General features: G+C 39.6%; 3 protein-coding genes across 7 annotated transcripts in view; all 3 read left to right on the forward strand.

The window, feature by feature from the left end:
* rnf19b (ring finger protein 19B) overlaps positions 1 to 10025 on the forward strand; it is a 46644-nt gene extending 36619 nt beyond the window's left edge. Inside the window, exons 4-10 of the mRNA XM_050034897.1 lie at positions 1410 to 1554; positions 1696 to 1858; positions 5554 to 5668; positions 6049 to 6189; positions 6282 to 6471; positions 6950 to 7084; positions 8121 to 10025. Of these exons, the coding sequence (XP_049890854.1) occupies positions 1410 to 1554; positions 1696 to 1858; positions 5554 to 5668; positions 6049 to 6189; positions 6282 to 6471; positions 6950 to 7084; positions 8121 to 8559 (1328 nt within the window). The 3' untranslated portion in view covers positions 8560 to 10025. The remainder of the gene's footprint in view (positions 1 to 1409; positions 1555 to 1695; positions 1859 to 5553; positions 5669 to 6048; positions 6190 to 6281; positions 6472 to 6949; positions 7085 to 8120) is intronic.
* Positions 10026 to 13280: 3255 nt separating this feature from the next.
* Positions 13281 to 17597, forward strand: ndufs5 (NADH:ubiquinone oxidoreductase subunit S5). The gene is made up of 3 exons (XM_050034915.1): positions 13281 to 13401; positions 15138 to 15358; positions 17395 to 17597. Exons 2-3 carry the CDS (start codon positions 15143 to 15145, stop codon positions 17497 to 17499), a joined length of 321 nt encoding a protein of 106 aa, XP_049890872.1. The 5' UTR covers positions 13281 to 13401; positions 15138 to 15142; the 3' UTR covers positions 17500 to 17597.
* A 6878-nt stretch (positions 17598 to 24475) lies between these two features.
* macf1a (microtubule actin crosslinking factor 1a) overlaps positions 24476 to 25861 on the forward strand; it is a 266838-nt gene continuing 265452 nt past the window's right edge. For 4 of the 5 annotated variants that reach the window (XM_050034872.1, XM_050034874.1, XM_050034883.1 and 1 more), the window contains exon 1: positions 24476 to 24779. The gene's annotated coding sequence lies outside the window, so the exon portion shown is untranslated. The remainder of the gene's footprint in view (positions 24780 to 25861) is intronic. The other variant, XM_050034882.1, reaches the window with a different exon arrangement.

Genomic DNA, 25861 nt, shown 5'->3' on the forward strand with positions numbered 1-25861 from the left:
TCTGCCAGAGTCTCTCTAAGTTAAAATGCCAAAATGCCCTTTAAAGAGCAGAGAGCGTTCCCAGCATCAAACACACAGCAAATGGACTTTTTTTTTTTGGCTTCCTGGCTTTCTTTCCTTTGAAATGCATTAGAAGACAAACTGCTGCAATTGTCCGATCCATTACTCTAATGAGGTTTGATTTTGTTGCCAACAGAAGCTGGAAAACACTATCTAGATGGGACCATTGTAGAGTTTTTGCTTTTCTTACTTTTAAAGGTATACCATGCAGGATTGTTGGTCACACTCGCCAGAGAAAGTGAATGAGAAAGCCAACTCCAGATTCACTCGTCTGGCGTTTCACCTCGCTATATTTGCGTCTTGGATGCCTTGACAATAAGCCGATGGGATTTTTTCTGTTGGATTTTGGATTATTACAGAAAATGATCTCTGTGGGAAACAGAAGTTTATGATGCTCACACGCTTTGTTCAGCAAGATAATCTTCACAAATAAACACCACTTTTATGATTTCTGAAGCGTAAATGCAGTCGCCAGAAGTCAAAAGCTGATGTTAGGCTTTAAACAAACTACACTATAATTGCATGACTTAAACATTGCCACCACAATGAAGCTGTAGAGGCGGACCAGTGAGTAGATGAGTTTGCATGTTCAGGGTGATGATGTTTAACTCCCTGACAACCTCTGTAGTCTCTTTTAGCCACTTGTTAGCAACTGCCTTTTTTAAGACATGTTAAAGCTTTAAGATTCATGAGTGTTTTTTTTTACGGAGGTATTTTATCTCATAGAACAAACCATGGAAATCTCTTGAGCTTGTGTTAACCACAGACCTTATTTCATGCTTCCAACTAAAAACCCACTCAAAAAACCCATTAACTTCAATAGTCCCTGAGCGCTAAAATGCTAACTCATCTCTGGGTTTTGGGACTCTATTACCTGACTCATTCTGGCTCATTGCTTATGTTTTGTCCTTTTATAGTTAACAGCTGAGTTTCAAAACAACGGTGAGTTGGGAGGACACATGTAGGGGGTGTTGGGTACTTTAGTGAAGTCAAGGGCTGTCGACATTTTGGGAAATACACTTATTCATGTTATTACTGAGAGTCTGATGAGAAGATTGATACCACTGTCTAACGGAAACAAAATCCACTTTCCAACAGCTCCAAAGCTCACTTAACTAACACGTTAGTTCTTGATAAATCTTTCTTGATAAATCTTAAATCTCTCTGTGTAAAAATGCCAAAATCCGGTTGCTCAGCTTCATATTTTCCACACAAACACAAGAGTGGTATTGATCTCATGTGACTCTCAGCAAGAAAGCAAATAACCACATGCAACAAAGGAAATTAAAGGAAAGAAATGTCCTGATGTTAGCGACGTCACAAGGAGCTAAACTTCCCTCTGTCCCCAGCTGATGACATCAAGCCCTGCCCTCGCTGTGGTGCCTACATCATCAAGATGAACGATGGAAGCTGCAATCACATGACCTGCGCCGTCTGCGGCTGTGAGTTCTGCTGGCTCTGCATGAAGGAGATCTCCGACCTGCACTACCTCAGGTACTGAGATCTCTTCCTTAATATCTTACATCAGCTCCATGTTCGACCTTTTTATATTTCACAGATGTGGAAATGTAAACTGTTTTCCCTTTTCTCCCCCGTTCCTCTCTTCTTCCCTTCCTCTGTGTTTCCCTCCATCAGTCCATCTGGCTGTACATTCTGGGGAAAAAAGCCTTGGAGCAGGAAGAAGAAGATTTTGTGGCAGCTGGGCACCCTGATCGGAGCTCCAGTCGGCATCACCCTTATCGCAGGCATCGCTGTTCCCGCCATGGTCATTGGCATCCCTGTTTACGTTGGTCGCAAGGTGAGAGACCTTCAGAGAGGTAGAGCTACAAGTGATTATTCGATGCGTTAAATTTATCGCCAACTAATTTGATATTGGATTAAAGGGATACTTTGCCGATTTTCAACCGGCCTTGTGTCATAACAATGTGTGTAGTATGTGTGAATGAACTGTGGTACAATTCCCTTTATCTTACCAGCATCCAGATCTCCCTGCTCATCTCTCAGCTCAAATCTGCTGGATGACACAACTTTCGCTGGCTGCATTTTCGTATGCCTGTCACTACAAACACAAAGAGTATAGAAGCGGATCAAGAGAGAGTCACTCCTCTCCTTCTCTGTCAGGCTCAGACTAAACTCTCATCAAACTGTAAAACTAAGTAGCCCTGGTCAAATATCAATCAGAAATATAAAACAACTGTTCAATTAATAGAGAAAATAATCAACAGATTGACTGACAGTGATAATTGTTAGTTGCAGCCCTACAAAGAGGAAGAAGCTTCAGTTAGTGGAACAGTATAATACATTTTAAGTAAAGAGTGCTTTGACGTGTACATGATCGTGTCAAGATTTCATCATTTCCCAGAAGAGAAAAAGAGAATTGGCTGCACATTTTCACCAAGTTGAAGGCCTACTGCTGATTTGTTGTTTATATGATTAATTAATTAAGTTAGTTAGTTAAGTTAGTTTTTCATCATGATTTCCCTCACCTTTTTATTCTGCTTTGGTGTATTTTCTCTTTTACTCAGCTGTAAAGCAAGTTTTTATTGAGTGTTTGATTCAAATTAATTCAAAAAATGTATGTTTACCTGTTTCACGTACATGAATCAAAGCAAAATGGCCCAAAACACAGATTTTAAGCTTAATATATAGCACACATGCTACTCCATTTGTATCTCACTTAATTTAGTTTTGATGACTTTACATTTGTGGATTTTTCATATTGTTTTATTTTTGTTAATGATGACAAAAGTATTGTTTTGACCACAAAAGACGAATTACAATCTAACCTCCTGAATATAACTTGAAAACGATGTGGGGAAAAATAGAAATTAGAGACGTGGAAGGGACTTTTCAAGATGATTATGAATCATTATTAATGCTTTCATAATCTTAATCTGGTGATTTCTTCTCTTCCTTATCTGTTTCTTTTTATTGTTTCCTCTGTGTGTAGCTAACTAAGCTGCCCTTCACACTGAGCAACACTGTTTTAATCACTATGGTCAGTCCACTTGACATTTATCTTCAGCTACAGAAACCAGAAGTGAAAAAAAAAACCTCCTTGTTGTAGCAACACACACAAATAGTTTACAGCTCTGCTACAGTCACTCTTTCACAATCCCCCTCTGGTAATTACCTGGAATTTACAACATTGCAGAACAAAAACCTTTTTCTGTTTGAGTTTCAGTATGCTGCCCTCGTTTTTGACACAATGTTAAACGTTTTCCAGAAATAACAGTAACAACTTTCAGTTCCTTTGAGTACCACAAAAAGGTTTCCATTCGCATCAACAATCACACTGACCGAAAGACAGACTTCAAAAATAGAACCCACAGCTGATTGATGCTTTATAGAACAGACTTTTGATAAAGTTGGGACTTAAAACATCTGAAATTATCTATATTTAAGCCCTTAAACTTAAGAAAGTGTTTTCGAGATTGCCTTAAATTACCTTAACTTTATTTTAAGTTGTATATTGAAGTTCCTCTGGTAGGAGACTTAGAAGAAGTATTGTATTTAAAACCTTTTTGAGGTACCTGTAATTTACCTCAGTATTTTTGATTTATGCTATATTATACTTCCTCTACATTTCATAGGCATTATTATTATTATTATTATTATTATTGTTATATGATATTGTTATTGTAAATGTAGTTACTACAACTTTACTGATTTAGATTATCCATACAAAATATTATCAACAAATTAAGTATGATGTGTTATTAAAGGTTACAAAGCAGCATATAAAGTAATTACAGCTGACCCCTGTTTGACAGGTTGCATTTAAGTGATGCGCACATTAATCTGTCAATAAGTATGATTTGATAATATAATATACATCATTCTGAAATGGGCTGTCCTGCATAACAAGTGGGCTTTTACTTTATACTTTAATACCTTTACTTAAGTAAAATTTTAAATGCACAACTTTAACTTGTAACAGGGTATTTCTACGACATAGTACTGCTACTTTAACTTAAGTATAAGTATCTGAATACTTCCTCCACCTCCGCATCTTTTAGATATATTTTCTGCGAAGCTGGAATTTAAAGCAACTGAAATAAAGTGAACGGCAGGAACTGATCCACAAGAAATGAATGGTGCCATTAACAGTGAATTTCTTGTTTTCCTCTGTCTTATCAATGGAAATCTCTTGGCTTTCTGTGCACTGTCTTTGTTTCATTATCCTGGCAGTTATATTGATGTAAAATCTATTGAATATATCAATGTGTCAATCCTAAAGGGTCTTCATAAGTCATCACCTGGCTTTATAAAACATGCAGATGTGCCAAAATTCCTCTTTTGTCTCCATAGATGTGATATCCTAATCCTGCTTTGTCATGTTTTGCAGTTTGTTATGCTGTTGCATTATTAGATACACAAAAGGTGAATGTTCTTGAGGAAGGTAACTGACTGACAATGGGCATTTGGCTGCACATGACAATACTGCAGCGCTCTCCTGTGGACAAAAGTGGAACTGCTCATTTCTATTTAAGCCTTCTGAAGATCTGGCACAGTGTGAACAGTTGGAAGTGGTTAACTAGTTTGATTAACTGCAGCCTCAGACACATGAGCTCACCCACACCCTGTGTCTGTTCAAACCTGCCCAAGGAGCTTTGGTCGTCTTAATCAGGGAATTACTGACTGGAAGTGTTTCAGTGAGAGGAGTAAAGCAGACTTGTTTCTCTATGGCAAGTTATGACCCAGATTTTGTTACTGAAGAAAAAGCTTTGAAGGCTGTTTAAAAGAAGTAGGTCTGTGTGTAAATGATTCATAATGAATCCCTGCAGGAAAGCTTTCTGTAGTATCACTATCACTTTTATTTGCCTGTGTGAGAAAACTTGTGGTTTCTGTTTGTTTTAGTGAGTATTTGTAGATTGTATGGAAGAACAAATACACCATTATTTTTTATCTGTATCTGTTCAACCAACTAATTAATCGCCCAAATGAAGATTTTTCGTCATCATCAGTACAGATATTGACACATTTTACTCGGATGATACTCGTCTTCATAAAAAGTACACAATCCGTGATGGATGCTGGTTTCATCCGAGTATTAGGCTCAACCGTTGTAGATTGTACAGGTGAGAAACCGTCACCACTGACCAATTTTTCCATAGAATCTGAGGTAGAGTTGGGTACGAAAACCCTGTATGACCACTACCTACCGGACTGAATCACAGCGCAGATTTTGGTGCCTCATTTTGGTGCTAGATAGTGTGTGTAGAGAGACAGACAGAAAGAGAGAGAGAGAGTGCATATGTGTGACAGCAGTGAGGCTACAGCGACTGGAGCGAAGACTATGAAGCTAAATGTAGCACTGTGTGAACAGCTTAGGCTGTTTGTCAGTGAATAAATACTACAAATCCTCAAGACCGAAGCCAAGTCCCTGTGTCTTGTTCGTCCCCTGCCTGTGTTCAGCCTTATTTCTGACCTGCTGTGAAGTGTCTGACCAGCGTGTTGACCTCAGTCTCTGTCCCTCCCCTCGTGCTGCAGATCCATGCCCACTACGAGCTGAAGAAGACGTCTCGTCACAGGAGGAACCTGGCCATCACAGGAGGCGTGGCCCTGTCAATCATCACCGCCCCTGTCATTGCAGCTGTCAGCGTCGGTAAGAAACTCAACAAGTCGTCTTTTATGCACTGTGAATGTAAATACACCATGTTTTTGACTTGAATATTGTTTCTCTAACAAAGGGATATGTGCAAAGAATATGGAAATGAGAATTATTGTTTAACTCTATGGCAGCTGTTTTGCATGTGTTGCTTTTCATCTTTCCCCCTTCTCCTTCTTGCTTGATTTGTTACTTAATTTCTTGAGCTCATTGGGATCATACAGAATAATCATCATGACCAAGGCCATGCGTAGCCAGAGCAGAAATACAGAAGTTAACTGAAGTTAAAAAGCAATCGATTACAGTTAAGAGTTCACATACAAACTGGCCAAAACTTTGTGAAACTTATGAGTAATTCTGTTTCTGTCTGTTCTCAGGTATCGGTGTGCCCATCATGTTGGCCTACGTGTATGGTGTGGTGCCCATTTCTCTGTGTCGTGGAGGAGGCTGCGGTGTCAGCAGAGGGAAGGGACGAGGTGTACGCATTGACTTTGATGAGGACGATGGTCCAATCACAGGTGAGGACACCAAACTGATTTCCCTCAGGACAAGCAGGATGCTATTTAACAGATCTTGTACTAAAAAGAATATTGTCTATGTGATCCTGCAGTGGCCGATGCATGGCGAGCCCTCAAGTCCCCAAGCCTCGGCGAGAGCAGTCTGGACGGGGCGGTCAGCGGTCTGAGCACCACCTCCCCCAGTGAGGGGCTCTCCGTGGCCCCTGGGACTCTGGGTGACACACCCCACTTTAACACCCTGGCAGGTGGAGCTCTGGGAACACGCAACGGCAAATACAGCAGGTGAGGAAAAGAGAAGAAGTCAGCCGAGCCAAGTTTAAGCTCAAGAGAATGTTATTCATTAGAAAATTGATTTTTGAAATTGATTATTTTCAGAAATGGGTAATATGGATGACCTAACTATCAACATAACATATTCATCTATACAAATTGTCATTTTTATGTTAACCTAAAGGCACTCTTCAGTCATCCAGTGTGTGATTTAAAAAAAAAATCTTAATTATAGAGTTTTCAAACACTGCAATATATTCCAGTCTGAGGGTGCAGAATTTTTATTGGGGATTTGCTGTTAAAATAATAATAAAGTATGAAGGACATGAAAACAAATTCATTTACAGGGTTAAAACAGAAATAATTTGAGCAGTGCCGATAATGAACATGTCATGGTCTTTGTGCAGTGTAAATGTTAGTTAATGGTTTATTTTATCAATTATTAATAGAACAGTGTTATTGATTAATTTGAATGTTTGTTGTCCTGCAGGCTGGAGGTGCAGGCAGGGGAGCTGGCTAAAGAATCCGCCCAGAGGGAGACAGGCAGCCTGGGCGCAGGGAGCGACTGCGCCAGCACTCGAGGAATGGCCGGATCCATCATCTCGTCCTACACACTACCTGACAGGTGCCACTTCTGTCTTTGTCTGTGGTGTCTTTGATCTATCTCTACTCCCTATTCTTTTTTCTTCACACACACTACAAGAGAGTTTTGTTAGTTGTCAGGCTGGGCTCTGTCATTCTGTCAGATTAGATTTGGATGTGATGAGGTTGAGATAGGTAAAACTAATCTGATGATTTGACAGGTTGATGCCATGATCTCATGTTGTTGTCTCATTTCTAGCGACACCTTAAGCTGTATAAATCCCTCTGTACATTAGTGTGAGCTTTACTTAGCAGATACTTAACAGGAAAAAAGAGCTACGTGTGTGGAAGTGGCTGCCATAATATTTGCTGCTCCTCTTGACAATATTCCTGTGTTTTTCAATTACAAGAGCAGTTGGGCCATTTGTAATGATAGCATATGGTTGTTATGCCATAGATGAGGCTGTTTTTTGAACAATCGTGCACTTTGATGTCGGCCATCAAAATGAAAAACACCTCCTCCTCCTTCCCAGAACAGCAAACTTTATGAAGTGTTTTCGGCTATGTTTCCTTCATCACAGTGGGGTCTGCGATTGTATTGGGGTTCCTTATATTGCAACCAACCTTTTAGAATATTCTTTCACAAATATAGTATTTCATCTTAACACATCTTGGCTCTATAATCACTATAAGCAAACCAACCAGACTCCATTTAAATAAACAGTAATTTTATCATTGTAAAAAAACACTTCATTCAAAGTCAACAGAAACAAAATACAACTCAAAAAGCCACCCACTTAGATGTGAAAATATGCTGAATCTATACAGACTAAAATGATTGTTTATTTAAATAGAGTCTGGTGGCTGTGGAGATGACTATTTCATGGCTGTTTGTGGTTAATCAAAAACGATCCTAAACTTAAACGAAGAGATCTATCTCTGTAGGGATCAACAGCAGACTGTTTGGCCACTCACTCAATACTGGACCAATGTCAGAAATTGTTGTTCCCATTAGTCAGTTGTCAGATGTTTGAACATCAGAAGCGTCACACTGACACTGACTTGTTGTGTCTCTGCAGGGAGTGCACCAACCTGGAGATCCAGGTGGACATTGAGACCAAACCCAGCCATCTCTGCCTGACCAGCGAAGAGGACCTAACCCCACCCCCGGGCTCCGCTGCCATGGCGACTGTCTCAGGTGTGGAGGAGCCTCAGGACTGCAGCTCCAGGAGGGGCGGGGCTCTGTCTGGATCAGTGTTGGGACTGTCACCGGGCGTGTCAATCAGGGAGGGGCTCCGAGACGTCACCCTAGCGCAACCGGAGAGCATCCGCAGTGACCTGGAGATGTCGGACACTCAGTCGGACGACATCGCAGAGCTGACGTCAGATGACTGTGACTCCCCTCACCCGAAAAGCTGTCACCTGGCGGCCGGCCAGCAGCCCCCCTCCTGCCGAGCCCTGAACCCCTCTGAAGGCCTTCACTGTCCCGCTGACAGCAATGTCATCCTCTACGTTTGAGGGAAGAGCGGCTGCCAGGATTGCACAAAAAAACTCGACTCGAAAACCCAATCCCGCCAACAGTTACACCTGAGCTCTCCTTTACTTCATAGCTTTTTTTGGTCATTTCTCGTTTGCTGCTTTTGCGACTCACAGACACCGTCTTAAACACAGACAGCGTTTGTTTACTTCTGTCTGTCTGATCTATCTACCTGTCAATCTCCTCACTGAGTAAATTGTCAGGGTTCTACCTCTGAGATTTATAAGATGATGATTTATGTTTACTCCTTGGTGCAAATGCCTTGGCTACTTAAGCAAAAAAAAGAAAAAAAGAAAAAAAAAAAGGTACACATTTTCCACAAGAAATATTGCAATTATGAAATTATGAATTATAAGGTGAAATGCCACCGAGCACAGCAGAGGGAGACAGATCGTTTGGAAAACAGATGTTTGCCGAGGACAGAGGGGTGTTTCTAACTGTGTGAATGAATGTGGACTTCACCTGTTGTGGCTTTATTTTCTTCTTTTCCTCTATTTATATTCAGATGACCTTGAAATTGTGTTATGTGCCGCATGCATGAGTCTGCATGAGCCATGCCTTGTGTGAACGATTTAAAAGGGCGGTGAGTTTCTGTTACACTGGTGTAAGTGAAAGTTTACGTTAGAGGATGAAGCTGCACTTGAATCTTAATTTTCCTGCACAGAGGAGGAAGAAGAGGAGGAGGAGGACATGTGGACAAAAAAAAGAGTTTTGGATTACAGGAATAAATGATTGAGTTCTGACAATGACGCGGCGAGGCCAGGAGACACTGCGGTAAAATGCACTGAGAAAAGCCATTTTATCTATTCTGTTAAAGTCTATGTCAGTGTAAGACAGCCCAGCATATTAAACATTGTCATTGTGTTTTGCACTGAGACATACATCAAACACATTTACCATTTCATAAATCACCCACTGAGAAACGTATATAATGTTAATGTCAAAAATGCAAAGGTTCTGCTTGTTTTCTCTGATCTCAAGGAATTTAGGTAGTGAAATAAGTCATTTCGCAGCGGTTGTGATGCTCAAATAAATTTTATCGTCAACTATTGAAACAGGAGAAGTTTCAATTCTGCAACCTCTCCACTAGATGTCACTAAATCCTACACACTGGACCTTTAAAACAGCAACTCAGTTTTCAGATGCCTGTGAGTTGTTCACAGCAGTGGTGGGATGTACATTTACTCATGTGCTGTGCTCAAGTACAAATCTGAGCTACTTGTATTTTCTTGTCCACTTTCTACTTCTACTCCACTACATCTCTGAAGGATATACTGTACTTTCTACTCCACTACATTTATTTGACAGCTTTAGTTACTTCACAAATTAAGAATTTTGCACACAAAACAAAGAGCCTCTAAAATATCATGTATCATGCCTCTAAAATAGCAGTTTATACAAGTACAGCTGAACCCATTAGTCAATTAATTAACTTGTAAATTGATTTTTTTTAAAAAAGTAATTGGCAACTATTTAAGTAGTTTTTTATGCAAAGATGACAAAAGGATGGTTCCATCATCAAAAATGTGAAGATTTGTTGCTTTCTATTTTAATTATTAAAATAACCTTAAGTCTGTTTCAGTTCTCACTTAGAGAAGCTGGAAGCAGAGATTATTGTGAATCTTTTAGCTTGAAACAAAATAAAATGCTGATAACTATTTTATTAATCAACTTCATTATGAAACGAATAATTATTTAAGCTCTGATCTGTGATCGTTTTTAAAAACTGATCACAGAAGCTCTGAATAAATATTTGTATGGCCCTCAGAATGGCTGCTCACATCTCGGCCGCTCGCTGTCAGAACTCTCTCACTGTCTGGTTCTGGTGTGTGTGTGTGTGTGTGTGATCAGTGTTTGACAATTGGCTGACATATAGACACACACTGACCAACACAACACACACACACACACTGACAGGCCTGGTTTTGGTTTAGTGTTAACTGGCTGTCTGAACCACTTGAACGCTGCGTGTGCGTGTGTGTGTGTGTGTGTGTGTCTCAGAATGGACTCCTGATGAATGTATTTGTCCCACTTTGTTTTTGAATGAGCACTTGTGCACTTTATCTGAATTTATCTTATTTATCTTTTATTTTGCTATCATCTTTGACTATGAGTGACTTCAATTCAACAGTCTGTGGTACAACCAAAATAAATCACCTACCAGAAGGCCTTTTATGTTGGATGTAACTAAAGAAGAGTTTGGCTCCAAAGCTTCACATAACCACTAATTTAATGCTTTTTAAGTTTGTTATTCAGTGTTTTTACATGTAAAGGGAATCCAAGGTGTTTTTATCAGTGATCCAAGCACTGTAATGTTATTTTTTGAATATATTTTACTCTGTTAGTTTATCATCATTACCAGTTTCACTTTTGGAGCCAAACACTTCAAACATTGATGCCGATAAGCTTTTCTAAATCATACTCACTAGCCTGAATCCTTTCTTAGCTTTGTATCACCTCTGTGCTTCGGTTTCAAAAAGGTTTTTCTACCAGGTTTTCCTTAAAATCTGCAAGGAATCCATGTGGGAACCTTTTTCATCTCAGAGTAGCTTTATGGATTTAGCTGCTTATATAACTTGGCAGTGCTTTGTTTGGTCTGCACTTACCACTTCTTTCTGCCTGCCTACCTGTGAGAAAACACACGAATGTACCACGAGACGGAAACCTGAACTTCCTGAAAGAGTCTGAGTGAGTGTTAATGGAGAAACGTCCCATTGAGAACACAGGTGGTCCTTATTTGAAAAGGTTTTAGAGTATATAGATAGCAATATTTAAGTGTTATTATATTGTTTGTGTATTTCCTGTCACTGTTGAAGCCCTGCCATGTGTGGGGTTGTACATGCAGGACTGTGAAAGACAACTTATGGACCTTTGGGGAAAAATAAATAAACACAATCTGATGTTGCACCAAAGCATTGAGTTGTTGTCAGTGTTGTCTGTGTAGGAGTAAAACAAAGGAAAGCTTTTAAATTCTCTGTCAGACATGATTTTTATAACTGCATTGTAACAGAAATCATTTATGAAATACTGCAGTCTTAAAACAACCAGAGAAGTCATGAGAATCTGAAAATGTGCAAAGTATTGATGGAAAAAAAAAAATCTGAATTCCAGTGATTTAATTAAAAAAATGGTAATGGTAAATTATTTGTTTTAAATTCATTATTTTTTGATTATTTCTAATTTCAAGTTAATAAGTTTAATTATTTATATATATTTATATTTTAACAATTTATTTTGAATAATTACATTAGTTAAATTATTTTTTTTCTCTTTTTGTATATTTCAAAGTTGTTGTTTTTTTACATTGAGTTTCAATTTGAACTAAATTTTAAATTCAGATATGCAGTATGTCAAGGAAAAAATATTATCACCCATTTGTCTTGTGCTGAAATTAAACGAAAAAGTGTGCACATTTGTCCACAAATGACTCACGTATGTTAAAATAAGATCCATGCTAAATTTCTGATCAAATGTACAAAATTCTAAAAGATCAAAATGTGTAAATGTTGACAAATTCACATATAAGTTTAAAATGAACTCTTAAAGAGGTTGTAAAGAAAAAATAGAAATATTTGAGAATAACTAAAACAGAAATTCCTCTAAAACTACTTATGGTACAGATTTGTATGGGAAATCATTACATACAGAAGATATTTTATTTGAAATATTTCATGTTATACTTTAGAAGGGTTTGAATGTTTGCCTTAGGTATGGAAGGCAATTAAGAGGCAAATTTAGGAGCCAAATAGTCATCAAAATTGCACGTAATCGACATGCAAACCCTATGTACAGCTGAGGTTAAGATTCTCATTCAAGTTAATATGCAAAGTGTGTGGTAGGATAGGACAGTAGGATGACAGTGAAATGTTTATGCAAAATAAAAATGCATGTTCATAGGAGGAATGAGGGGCATAGACTCAGTGACAGAACATAATCATCTGTTTTAGATGTACAGGTTACACATATTATTTATAGTTATAGTTATAACATGCATGAACACCCAAAGGGAGTATGTAATCATCTAGGATCAACTCAGTGTGTGCTTTTAGAATGGAATGTACATAATGAGGGGAAAATAATAATAATAATATTACTGAATAAAGCAATTACAACAGTGTTGCTTTATAAAACTGCCCTAGGATGGCATAATGGAAAACATATTACAATCAGAATCATCTATATGGGCCAATTACATAAACAAGAAATTTGACCCTGGTTTTAAGGAAAAATAGAAATAGATATTCAGCTAAAAACATATTCTACTTTTTATTCCACTTCATTTTTGACAGCTTTAGTTACTGGTTACTCTGCTATTTCAGATTATTAATTCAAAATAGTATTAACTATTAAAATCAGATATATACTATAGATTAAACTCTACAGCAGTATATAAAGTAGCCTACTTACAATTAGTCTTCCCTTTACAAGCCGCATTAGAAGTATAGATTCATTAATCTATCAATAATTACAATGCAATAATATACATTAATCTGAAATGGGTCACTCTGTATAATGACTGAGTAAATTAACTTTTGGCTGTGTATTTGGTGGCATATTTTGCTGTGATGTTGATGCAGTATTGTTAATTGTAACAGAGTACTTCTACACTGTGGTACTACCACTTAGAACTGAAGTAAAAGATCCGAGTACTTCCTCCACCTTTGCCCAGTTGCAGGAGCCTTGTATATCTCCTCGCAGTCCAGTCTTCAGCACGGTCGCGTCTCTTCACGACACAGTTGATCATTTTACGGCAGTGTGTTGGTCAGCCGTAAAGCGAAACGTGGGGAGACGGAGGAAGGTTAAAGTGAATCCTACAACACACGGTAAATATGAATATTTTTGCTCTTTGTCAGTATTTCAGCAGCGCTTTGCTTTATTGAACACAGTGTAGAGTTGATATGTTGTTTTAAAAAAGCCCCAGTTTGTAAAAAGTGTATAAGTCGAGCGGCCCGTAGTTAGCATGAACAAGCTGTCATTGAAGGAGACTTAGGAAACGTTAGCATTCATACTAACAAAGCTCTGACTTGGGGACATATTCATAGAATGGTTTTAGTTAATGTCTACATATATTGACTTAGATAAGAGAGATATAAAGCTTTCACATTACAGTATGTTCACAGAGAAGGTTCGCAAGCTAGCTTTTGTTGTTGGCTAAGTGCTAACTAGCTAGCTTCGGTTAGCCAGCTTCCTAATCTTGAGGGGCATCACTAATCATGGATAAGTTAAAACAGTTTATTGTTGGGTTTTATTAAAGCAGTGTGATTAAATAATGCATTCCGTTCTTTTGGTCTAATTTTTTGACTATTTGGAGAAGTAAAAAACTGTTTTCTAAACTAATCTGTTTTCATGTTTGATGTTCTCCATGTTATATTGCTGTAACGTCACTACTACTGTTATGATATTACTACGTTTAACCTTATACTCATATCCTATACTTTATCATAATTTACCATATTATACTGTTACAGATTCTTGCGTCTTATTTATATTATATTTATGTGACATCTCTATATAAATGCAGACAAACACCAAGTGTCATTAGTTTATCATCATCAGTGTGATGTGCACTGTTAACAAGGACCTGCTGACTCTGCTGCTATTAATCACTACTTTCACTTTGTGATTTTTTTTGTCCCCATACATCCATGAATAGTATTTCTACTCGTATTTTAGTTTTTGTATATACCTCTCAAATTATTTCTCTGTTGTTTTTTCTCTATCTCTACTACTTTTGTTCTTGTGCTTCTGCAACAACCAAATTTTGATGAAGGTTTACCATATCTATGTCATAATTTCGTATATGTACTCTTTGTATAATTCCAATAGTATTTTCATTTCTGTGTCACTTCCATTTAAGTCTGTAATGCCATACTGAGGCAGTTAGACAGCACTCTTTGTTATGGTATTTGGCATGCCATTACAATTATGAAAACAAGTAGTGTTTTTAGTCTTTTTGTCTCGTGTGATGCTGCATAACTTATTGTTTGTGTGTATACTTCTGATTCACAAAACATTATTGAGTGTACTGTGTGCTGAACAATGCTGCAACAGTGTTTTCTTGCTAAAAGCCTTAACTGTTACTATGGTACATTTATTTGTAAGGGACAGTTATAGAGAAACATTGACAGTTGCTGAAGCATGCCGATGTACTGTACATATGTATGTTGCCAAAGCTCATAACCAGTTAGAAAGGCTGCTGCTGTCAGACCTTCATCAGTCTGATCACCCATTCTGTCTCTCTTACAATTAAATAGCAGTTTTAAAGCATGTGTCTTAGAGTGACTACAGCTTTTGGTAGTAACTCATAACATGGTTTATTTGAAACCAACAAGGATTTAGTTGGACCAAAAAAAAAATCAGACAATGCACTTTGAGGATAGTGAAACAAAACAAGTGTTGATGCCGAATTTCCCTTGAAACCTCTTCAAACTGCAACAAATTCTGTCCTTTTCATAAGAGACTGGTGATTTACTCTGAGATCTAAATAATATGGTTTTGTATAATCTATATGAATAACCCCTGTTCATCTTTCTTTCCTCTCCATTTCCTCCTTCATTAGTAATCATGCCATTTGTGGACCTTCAGTCACGGCTTGGCATCAACCTGGATGGCTGGATGCTGCTGCAGAGTGGAAATCAGCCCAACAAGAGAGCGGCCCGCTGCCATGCCTTTGAGAAGGAGTGGATTCAATGCGCCCACGGCATCGGGCAGACCCGTGCCAAGAAGGAGTGCCAGCTGGAGTTTGAGGACTTCTATGAGTGCATGCATAGGGAAAAGACGGTAAGTGTCTGCATAATGACTTCTGTGTGCAGTCAGCGGCTTTTGAAAAAATGGCTTATTTTGGAATACTGCCAGGTGATAGCTCAAGAAACTGCAGAAGCCATGCTCACTTTTGTTATGTTAGATGTTGTGTACTTTTTGCATGAGGGAACTGAGCTCACTCACTATAATTTTGAGTGCAAACAAGGATCAGTATGCCAGCAGGCAATGAAAGTTCATGCTGTGAGCACAACTGGGACAACTGTTCTTTGCAGCTCTGTCTTTTTGATAATGTGACTTCATGTTAAATGGATCTGTCAATCACTTATTGCCCTACGAAGATATTAACATAATATCAGAACAAAAATGAAAAAAAAGCTATTGATATTCTATTTTTTCCACAATATTATTGTTTCGTTGAGCTAAATTACATTTACAGTGTGTGTGTGTGTGTGTGTGTGTGATCGAAGCGGTTAAAAAAGTGCTGATGATCACAGTAGGTGCTTTTTTTGTCAAAGTAAAAAACTAAGTGACTCTTTCTATTAATCATTGTCAAAAAATCTTTTTCATCCACTGTGCTTAAGGTTATAAAACATGGAAGTTTAAGGCCTTGAATCGTCTTTATGGGTTCTCTTTAATAACTTGTGGGACATCAGTCAGGAGTTTGTCTCATTGGTAGTAAGGCTTTTCCATTGGCACCCTTGCTTGTGCCAATTTGTGTTTCCATTGTTAATTGTAACATGCAGAGCCGCGCTCAACATGGACCATTTCCGAAGATGGGCCAAAAGCGAGCTTTACCAACTCCAGGCGGGTTGCAGTAATGTCTTGCCTACCACAGCCAACCCCTGACAACCCCCTTCTCCCCCTGAGACAAGTGTGTGTTGCAAGACTCAACTCACGTCTACCTGTGCAGAAGAGCAGGGAGAAAGGCGTTTGGTTTTTTTTAAGTCTCTGTGTGTTCAGCTCTCAGTACTTTTGCAGCTTCTAACTGAGTCTCTGCAGTAAGTAGTTTAGTTTTTCTCCTGCGTGCCTAACACACCTTCAAGTAGGAAGCTCTGTTGTAACTGAGATGCAAATCCCTGCTGCGTTGGGCTGACATGCTGAGTCAAACCAAGCCAGCAGTGTGGAAAAACAATATGGGTCTGCAGATAATCATGCTGCTTACACCACCCAAACCTGTTTGCTAAATGTTTTTCCTTCAGCTTTAAAAAAAAAACAAATTTTCCAGCACATAAAATTAAATTGCTTCAAAGTTTCTCATAAACTCACTAAGAAAGTATTTGATGTAATTTCCTCCAAATGGTCTTTAGCCCTTGTTTGACCTTCATATCTATATCTAATATTAATATCTTTATATTTTTAACATTCTGGTATAGAGTTTGGTGTGATGGATCGTAGGGTGGAGGAGAAGGGAGCATGTTTTAAGCATCAATAGAAAAACACTTTACAGAAGTAAAAATGACTAGGAATTCATGACAAAAGTGTGTTCAGAGAGAAATACAGCACCCACGTCCAGTCCTTTTAAATATTGTCAGAGTTAAACTGAGGTCAGTTTTGATGGTTGCGTGTGTGTCAGCAGAGGAGAGACAGATGTACAGTCTGCTCACTGTGAATGTGCTGCAGTGGCAGGAATTTCCTTGCCTTGATCCAGACGCCTTGATTTGCCCGTAAGCTACATCTCATTCTTTCAGGACGTGATGGAGATAAACTGCTGATTTAAGATGAACGACTGACATGAATCTCACATCAGTTTAAGATGTATTAAGCTTAAAATGTTAGTTATTAAAGACAAGACTGGATTTTTCATTATGAGCAACCAATTATGATTTGGATGGAAGTCTGCATGTCTCCAGGTCAGAGCAGAGGTAGGGAGCTGTTCTTCTAGTTCTTCTGTCTCCCACAAGAACACGTGGTGAACGGAGTAAAAGACCATGGATAAGAAAAGGGTGGAGGGATGAAGGACATTAGCATTAATTACTTTATTTTCCTTTTCTCTCCTCTCTCTTCATCTGTTATTCTGCCTCAACAACTAAACTCTTCCTCTCTTACCCCCGCAGCGCCAGAGGCTGCATGCAATCCGTCAGCAGCGTGACAAGATGGTGAAGGAGGGAACTTACACACCACCACCCTGCCACTCAGGCAAAACCGACCAGTCACCATGAGGGAACATGCAACTGTCCGCAGTTCTGTTCTGTAAATCAGATATCGCTATTTCCTGTTCGCTTGTACAAGTTTGCAAATAAATGTTATTATTGCACATCTCCTTGTTTTGTTCTTCCCTTTCATTTTTTCTCTCTTTTTAGAAATGTGTGGAAAAGCAAAAACAATAATGCTGCAACCTGTGACCCTGTCACTGTAGATTAATCTACCAACAGTTGATAGTTGTAGTGCCTATATTAGCCTAATCTCCATTAGCTACAAGAGTAAAATGCTGCTTCCTAGAGGTGTGGACTCGTCTCAGACTTGAGTCACAAATTTAGTTGACTTTAGACTCGACAAAATAAAAAAGGGCTTGCTAACACCAATGACTCGTGACTTTACTTGTACTTGGCCCTTTTACCTTGAAAATACTTAAAACCTTCTCCCAAGCACAAACGTTTAAAGGTATGTAATTTCCTTCCATTTCCTTAATCAATTATTCATTCCCAGCAAGTCGATGCTTGATTTCCCCAGATCCACTTTATTTGAACCATTCTGACAGCATCCAGTAAAGTTGCAGTAGAGGAAGATGAAGAATGAATGTCACTATTGAGTGCCAGATTGAAAAAGAATTACCCCAAAGATGATTTTGTTTGTGTAAAAAAAAAAAAAAAGATTACATAACAAAAAACTGAATAGTAGTCCTCAAAAACTAATTGCAGTACGCAAAATGTGTTGGTTGAAAATTACAGACAAACACAACAAATTCCAACAAACTTGTTTTAACAAATAAGAAAAAATGTAAAAAGTATTCATGATTTTTGTATATTTAGTATATTATTTCTCTGCTGTTAAAATGGCATTACATTAGATGAAGAGTGCATTATAAATTGTTTACGACTTGAAACTTAAAGTTTAGGACTTGGAACTTGTCAATCTTGACTTTGGACTTGAGTGCAAACACTTGGAACTTATTGGTAACTTGCAAAACAATGACTTGGTCCCACCTGTGCTGCTTACACATTAATGCACCAAGTACTTTTACTTTTGAGACCCTGAGAGTTTTTGAGTAAATTTTGTTAATACCAACATTTTTTTACTTGCTGGTATGAAACATTTTCAATGTAGTGCTTTTACTTGTAATGGAGTATTTTTACAGTGCAGTATTGCTACTTTTTTTTCCTCTTAAAGATTATTTTTTTGGCATAGATACACAGGAAAGGTGGGAGAGAGGAGGGGGATGACATGCAGCGAAAAGCCACGGGTCGTAATCAAAACCAGGCCACTTAAAGGACGCAGCCTATATGGGTCACACACTTAACGTAATCTGAATTCTTTCTCCATCGCTACAAAAGATATAGAATTAATATAAAAACATACTGTGAATAAACATTAGCAAATGGGACATGATGGTGTGAAAATGTAGCCATAAAACTGTGTTTTATTATCATTTTAATAAGTTTAACATTATAAAAATGCTGAATCCTAATACACAGTTATTTTAATATTGGTTTTATCCAAAGTCCTGTATGTGTGTAGTTTCATCGCCAATTGTGGATTGCAGGCTGTTAATTATTGGCCTAATTAGTCAAACAACAGATTAAAAACGCCTCTAATGCTCTATGATAACATTATAATTTTTTTTATTTTTTTTAAAGGCTGCAAATAATAAAAACAGGTCATCCTGTGATGTTGACAAGCAGCAGACAAACAGTTTGTACTAAACAGCCAAACCACAGCTGGTTAAATGACTTGCAGTTATTCCTTCAGCTGTGGTAAACATGTAATGTGTTCAGCTGTGCCTCTGCTGTGAAAGGAAGTTTAATTACAGTCCATTTCTTTAACCCACTGACCTAATTTTAGTAAATCCTTAAATGGATTTAGAGAGTAAACGCTCCAGAGGGATGGCTGGACCGCTCCGATGATAACTGATATGAATGCATGCAGGTTGACATCCTTGATTCAGTTATTGTGACTGATGGGATTAGGAGGCTCTGTGAAGCGCCACAAGATGGAGCCAAGAGCACAGATAACGCTGGAGGGAAAACTCATCAAGTCTCCCTGAAGAACTGAAAAAGGTTTCGTCATTATGTGACGTTACGAACAAACACTTCAGCTCTTTTCTTGGGGTGGACATTTAAGCAAGAAGCAGTATGCAGTTTTATGGCTGTGCTATGGTTTAATGGCTCTTTTTTCAATAAATAAATAAAATTACACCTGTAAATTAGTGAAAACCCACCATGATTCAAGCCCGGGGTAATGATGAGACATTACAGCCCAGCTTGAACCCGGTGGGTCAGGTTGGGCACAATTGCTGTTGGGCAGAGAATCAGAGCTCCTGTGTAAAGATATGGTGGAGCAATGGTATCCTCAGCAGAGAATTAAGTCATGCTCCTTCTACATATGTTGTAATCTGAGCTTCTCTGTGGTTTGTTGCCTCTCTGGCTGTGCCTGCATGGGAAATGTAGCGCCTACCCTGTGGTTCCCCCCCAGTAAACACCATCAGCTCTGTCAGCACTGTTGCTGTTGTTTAGCGCTGTTTATGAAGTTAGCACAGTTAGCTACTAGCTGCTTGTTGAGGCACCTCCATGTCGAGAACCATGTACAGACAACTCATAAGCTCAGAATTTTGCATATAGCCCATTTACAGTTAATACTAACTGAACCGTAAACATTAAATGTGAAATGTGTGATGTTTTTTAAATACCTAGAAAATTGTTTCGTTGGTGACTGGTTCTAAACTGTTTTGGTTTGGTGAGATCTACTGGGAGAAATGAGCTGTAAACCTCCATTTCTAAAATCCTAAATCCTAAAAGATTATTATAGGGTTCTTTTAAAGGTCTTAGAGGCTGAGAACTGTTCAGTGTTACCAAAGATGAAAATAAACATTGGTTGAGCACTGAGCATTTGTACAATAGAAGGAAGTGTTTGGAATTTGATTTGGCATGTTGGTATAAGTGCAGTAAGAGAAAATTAAAATTTCCTACTTTGTCAGGTACAAGTTAAAGAGCAAGTACTAAACCTGTATTTTCATTTCAGATCACACAGGTGGAAACATTAGCTAAGTGCCCAGACTGTTGACATCAGGCCAAACCTGAAGTGTTAGAGTGTCAGGAAACTGGTGCTGAAGTAGCCGTGGGCAGTTTGGAGTTCTCCTCACAGTCTAAACTGTATACTCAGTTTAATGTCACATCCTCAAATCTGATTAAACTTCACTGAGGTTTTGACTTTATGCCCATGTGAATGAATAAGTTTTTCCATGAAGAATGACTCACACAGTTAAGCTTTGTCTGAAGGCAATCGGTCTCATTGTCCTCCTGAAATCCAAATTGGTCTTACTAAACTGAAAATTACAGATAGCCATGGCGGCGTTGACAGATCCATGACTCACATTATCACAAGTTTCAATTATGTAAAGTGAATTTGGTTTGAGTTCACAGCCAAAGCCATCACTGACCATTAGATTCATGACAGGAGCTCCAGTTCTATACAGCCCCGCTTTATACTGAAGGATCATCAATAATTAACTGGTAATGAAAAAACAAGCAGTTACAGTGGTGAACTTTACTCCATGTTTATTGTCACAGTACATGTGGCCGGTCAGTACATTAGCTGCTGTTTGATTAAAGCTGCAGCAGATAATCCAGCAGTGTTTCACCCTCTCTGATCAGCTGCGTCTGGATTATCCTGCTCTACCAACACAGCAATCCCAGTGATACCCAGTTGACCCAGTGCTTTATCAATCTGAGTGCATCACAGTCGGGCAAAACAAGGACACCTCAACTAATACAAGACCATTTTTCATTAACTACTTGTTGACTAAAACAGAGCAGCGTTTTTTGGAGTCATGTCTCTGGACACCTGATGAATGTAAGTCCAGTATTCACTCCCTTTTAGCTCCAGTTTTGGTCTGCACCACCTCCTGATAGGAAAATTGGAGTCTTTGGCTGCTAAATTCTCCCCTGTGTTCACACAGCTCAGTTGTTGGAATAAAAGTTGACATCATACGTTTCTGCATACCACAGATAAGTTACATTTATACGATTAATACATACATTCCTAAAGTAATGTAGTGTATGAGCTGACTTTGTCATCGGGAGGTGGAGGGAATGTTGGATGGTGGGTTACCTAGATGAGACAGCTGCCAAGCGGCAGACCACTATTCTAGACCAACAAGCAACAAAACTGGTTGTTTTGTAGCAACCAGTTGCTGTGTGTCCACCACGTATAGTATCATGAAAACTGCTTTTTTGTTGTTGTTTTTTTGTTTCTTTGTTTTTGTTTTTTACCAAGACTTCCCTGCTTTTCCTGTCAGGATAGTACCTCGAAATGTGCTTGTTATTTACATAGTCATCATTGTATTTCCTGCCCGGATAGTGCCACCAAAACTGGTATTTTAAACCAAAACATGCTCTTTTCCAAACCACAACCAAGTTTTTTTGTGTGTCAAAAGGTAACCACATGCCACAGCGTTGTAGAAACCAAAGTTTCAACGTATCCACTAACTAATAACGTTGAAATGTAACCATCTGTAGTTTGCAAAAACATGAAAAGCCAGCATATCGTCTGGTGATTGGGTTTACCACCTGCTGCAACACATTGGTCTTATAATAAAATCATTCTGTGTACAAGTGTAGCTGGAGTTTTGACCTCTTCAGATGTCTTCCTCTTCTCCATGCACCTTGGAAATAGGTGAAACTGTGCCAGAAACCTCCAACCTGCTTCCACAGTATGCTGCTTGGTGCTGGGCAGTTGTGGGTTTTTGGATGCTATGAGAGCGGTAAGACTAAACCAAAATAGTAAAGTTTATTTTTATTTGTTTATTTATTAATTTATTTTACGTGTAGGCATTGTTACATTTAAGTAAAATGCAATCAATGCGGGGCGTCGGTGGCTTAGTGGTTAGAACACGCGCCCCATGTACAAGGCTGTTGCCGCAGCGGCCCGGGTTCGACTCTGGCCAGTGGCCCTTTGCTGCATGTCGCTCCCTCTCTCTCTCTCTCTCTCCCCCTTTCACGCTTGTCTGTTGTCAATCAAAGGCTAAAATGCCCAAAAAATAAATTAAAAAAGGCAACCAACACAATATATGTAGGACTTACAGCTGTGGCTAATTTGCAGATCTTGTCCCTGGTTTAGCTTTTGAGGAATAAAACACATCCTTACAACACTCTTACAGGCATAGAGACTTACAATAAAGCAAACAGAAAAAACACTACAAACAGTAATTGAGACAAGAATGACAAAAAACAGCAATTAAGAATAATGACTGGAAGAGCAATAGCAGTTCTTTGTTTTGGTCTATTAAAAACCCAAACAGTGAATTGACAGACACTTTAAATGTCGTGTTGAGGTCTGAGGGACCTCTTTCATATTGCACACAGTCATTGTTTCGTTTCAACACTGGGTTACATGAAATGGGGGGTTTGGGGGTCTCCTGCCAGAGAATTTTGGCCATCAAACAATTCATTTCCTGCATTCTGATGAATTGAGTTATCCACCAATTTGTGATTTTTCTTCCTTGCATCAACATATGGTGTAAATTTTGTCAAAAGCAAAATCATATGCTACTTTAGTGTTTTTATCAGGGGGAGCAAATGCACATGTTCGTATATGAAGGGGGCACGTCCCCTGCATTTCCTATGCTGTTTGGCACATTGCAGACGACTCACTAGCCCAGGACCTGCTTATGTGTGCTCAACTATTTTCTCTTATAACTTACGTGTGCTCACCGTATTTCTAATTTAAACATTCAGTAGGTTTTTACCAGGGGGAAAATTATCTGCAGAGGTCTCTTCTTTTCCAAAACAAACAGACCTGGTGATTTGAAACAGTAAAAACACTGAATAAAGCAGTTTCACGTTACAAATCAGTGTTTCTCCTACACGCTGTTTGGCATGTTGAAGATAGGCCGCTAGCCTAGCACCTGCTAATATATGCTCTCCTTTTAACCATGGCTGCTGGGGCTGAAATGTTAAAACACACAAACGTGAATGGCCCTATCTAGAGCCAGTGTTTGGCTTGTCCATTGTGGGCTACTGTAAAAACATGGCGGTGCAACATGGCAGACTCTGTGGAGGAGGACCTGCTCCCTATGTAGATATAAATGGCTCATTGTGAGGTAACAAAAACACTACTATTCTTATTTTTAGGTGATTATACACTAAAGAAACTTACTTATTGTATCATATTCCATTTCTGCCAATATATCTCCCTACATCCTACACACTGAATCATTAAATGAGATGCAGATGCTGAGGTGCAGAGTTTGCCAGACTTGCCTTTACATAGGGCCCTAAAATCCAGTTCAAAGTTGCAGCCTATAAACAATGTTTTGATGGAAAAGTTTGCATAAAAAATTACAAACATGTAAAGTGTGAGGTGTGGGACTCCTATGACAGCCCAAAGGTCAGCCCAAACTGTGAAGACCTGATTGGGAGCGGCAGCCCAAATAAAACTGTCCACTCCTCTCCATCTCTCCAGCTGTAATCAATTTGCTTTTTGAGCTACTCCCTCTCTTCCTCCAGCTGTTTGGAGAGAGAGAGGAGGAGTTGGTGGTGCGTGTGTGTGTGTATATATGTGTGTGTATGTGGAGGGATTAGAAAAACCAGATTAATGCTATCTCGTGATGCAAAAGCGCAGAACAGATCCAGCAATGCTTCTTCTGCGTAATCCTGAAATATATGTGAATGAGTAGCCGCTGCAAATACCGTGAACGCCCTTTCCCCCTCTTTATTCCCCAAACGAGTGAAAGTGTGTGTGACTGTGAGTGTGTCGGTTTGGGTTTGGCGGTGCTGCTGAGCCACTGGATGACGCAGGAGTACAACCGAAATTTCAATTTCCGCGACACTTAACACACTCAATAGACATGGGTTAAGTGTCGGAGCCGTGAAAATAGCCTATTGAAGAGAAAGAGAGAGAGAGAGAGAGAGAGAGAGAGAGAGAGAGAGAGAGTGTGTGTGTGTGCGTGTGTGAAAGCGGACCAGGAGAGGAGGGCTGGTTGGGGGTTGCTGAGAGGAGAAGGGAGAACCACAGAGGGGGAAAGGAGGAGGAATAGGACAGCCATTACCATTCAGGATTACGTTGCCTTGCTTTTTTTCCTCCAGCCTCAGCCCCCCCCGCCCCCCGAATGTGTGTCGGTTCGGTTTTGGAGGAAGCGTGGTAACACAAACCCGATCGGTGGAGCGGAAAAACCAGCCTTTCATCCATCCATCCACCCCTCCGGAGGAGAGGGAGCAGTGGCGGCAGCATCCCCGGCCTCCCTCGCTCTGTGCTCGGATTCCAGGACCGCTGCTGCCCGGCGAAGGTAAGCGGCGGCTCCAGAGCTCCGGCTGGTGTTTCCAACTCGGCACCCACCGTGCGTGATACAATCATCATGTATTATCAAGAGCTGCCGAGTCGCGAGGGGATATAAAATGTTAATTAATACGTAAATTAATTCTTAGAAATCAAAACTATCAGACTCGAGACGGAATATGATGCGCACGAGCCTCTGAACTCGCAAGACACACTATTTAGGGACATATCCAATCACCAAATCCTAAACCGTGCATATTAAAATTAATATAATGATGAATTTGGCGTGTAATGGTGTTGTCTTGGTGCTCCTGGCAGAGACCATGATCAATAACGTGTTGATCACATGCTCCACGTTGATTGGCATCATTGCACGAGATGAATGTGGTTTCATTATAATAATAATAATAATAATAATAATAATAATGATCTCACACAGTCAGTTGTTGAAATTTCGGAGCACACTGCTCGTGATTTGTGCGCCGGAGGGCTGGGCTGGAAATAACCAGCGGACAGTCACTCAGAGAGGGTTTCTGGGTCGTGAGAAGGCTGCCGAGGTTGTTCCCACCACTAATGAGAGACGCTCAGCAGCAGCAGTATGGAGACAGCATTTGGGCAGCAGAGCCAGCCGCAAATGGATAAATGTAATTAGTTGGTGTGATCCATCCATTGCAAGCAAGGGCGGGTGTGTGTTGGACAAAGAGCCCCGTGCTGCCAGTCTGCTCCTCCTGCATGCAGCCCTGCGTGCACAGCGCGTTTGGTCTCCATGTCTGATGTCCATTCATGCAAACACATTCCCTCTTCACGTTCAAAGGGAGAGACAGACACAGAGAGGCATGCATGCAAAATGATGACCTGAAACACCAGCTGCAGCTATTTCATGTGCACACACATATTTATGAGGGGGTGCCTTTATTGATCAGTGCAAGCCCTACAGCCAGCCCCTTCATCATCACACCTCCACCTCCACCTGCTGTGTGAATCCCAGTGGACCTCACCACTGCAGGCTGTCTGTCTGTCTGGAAAAGCTCAGCAATATTATGCAAGGTGCAGTCTGAGGGGGGGGAGGGGGGGGGGGGGGGGGGGGGGATC

This window comes from Epinephelus moara, chromosome 22 (assembly GCF_006386435.1).
Source record: "Epinephelus moara isolate mb chromosome 22, YSFRI_EMoa_1.0, whole genome shotgun sequence".
Taxonomy (NCBI): Eukaryota; Metazoa; Chordata; class Actinopteri; order Perciformes; family Serranidae; genus Epinephelus; species Epinephelus moara.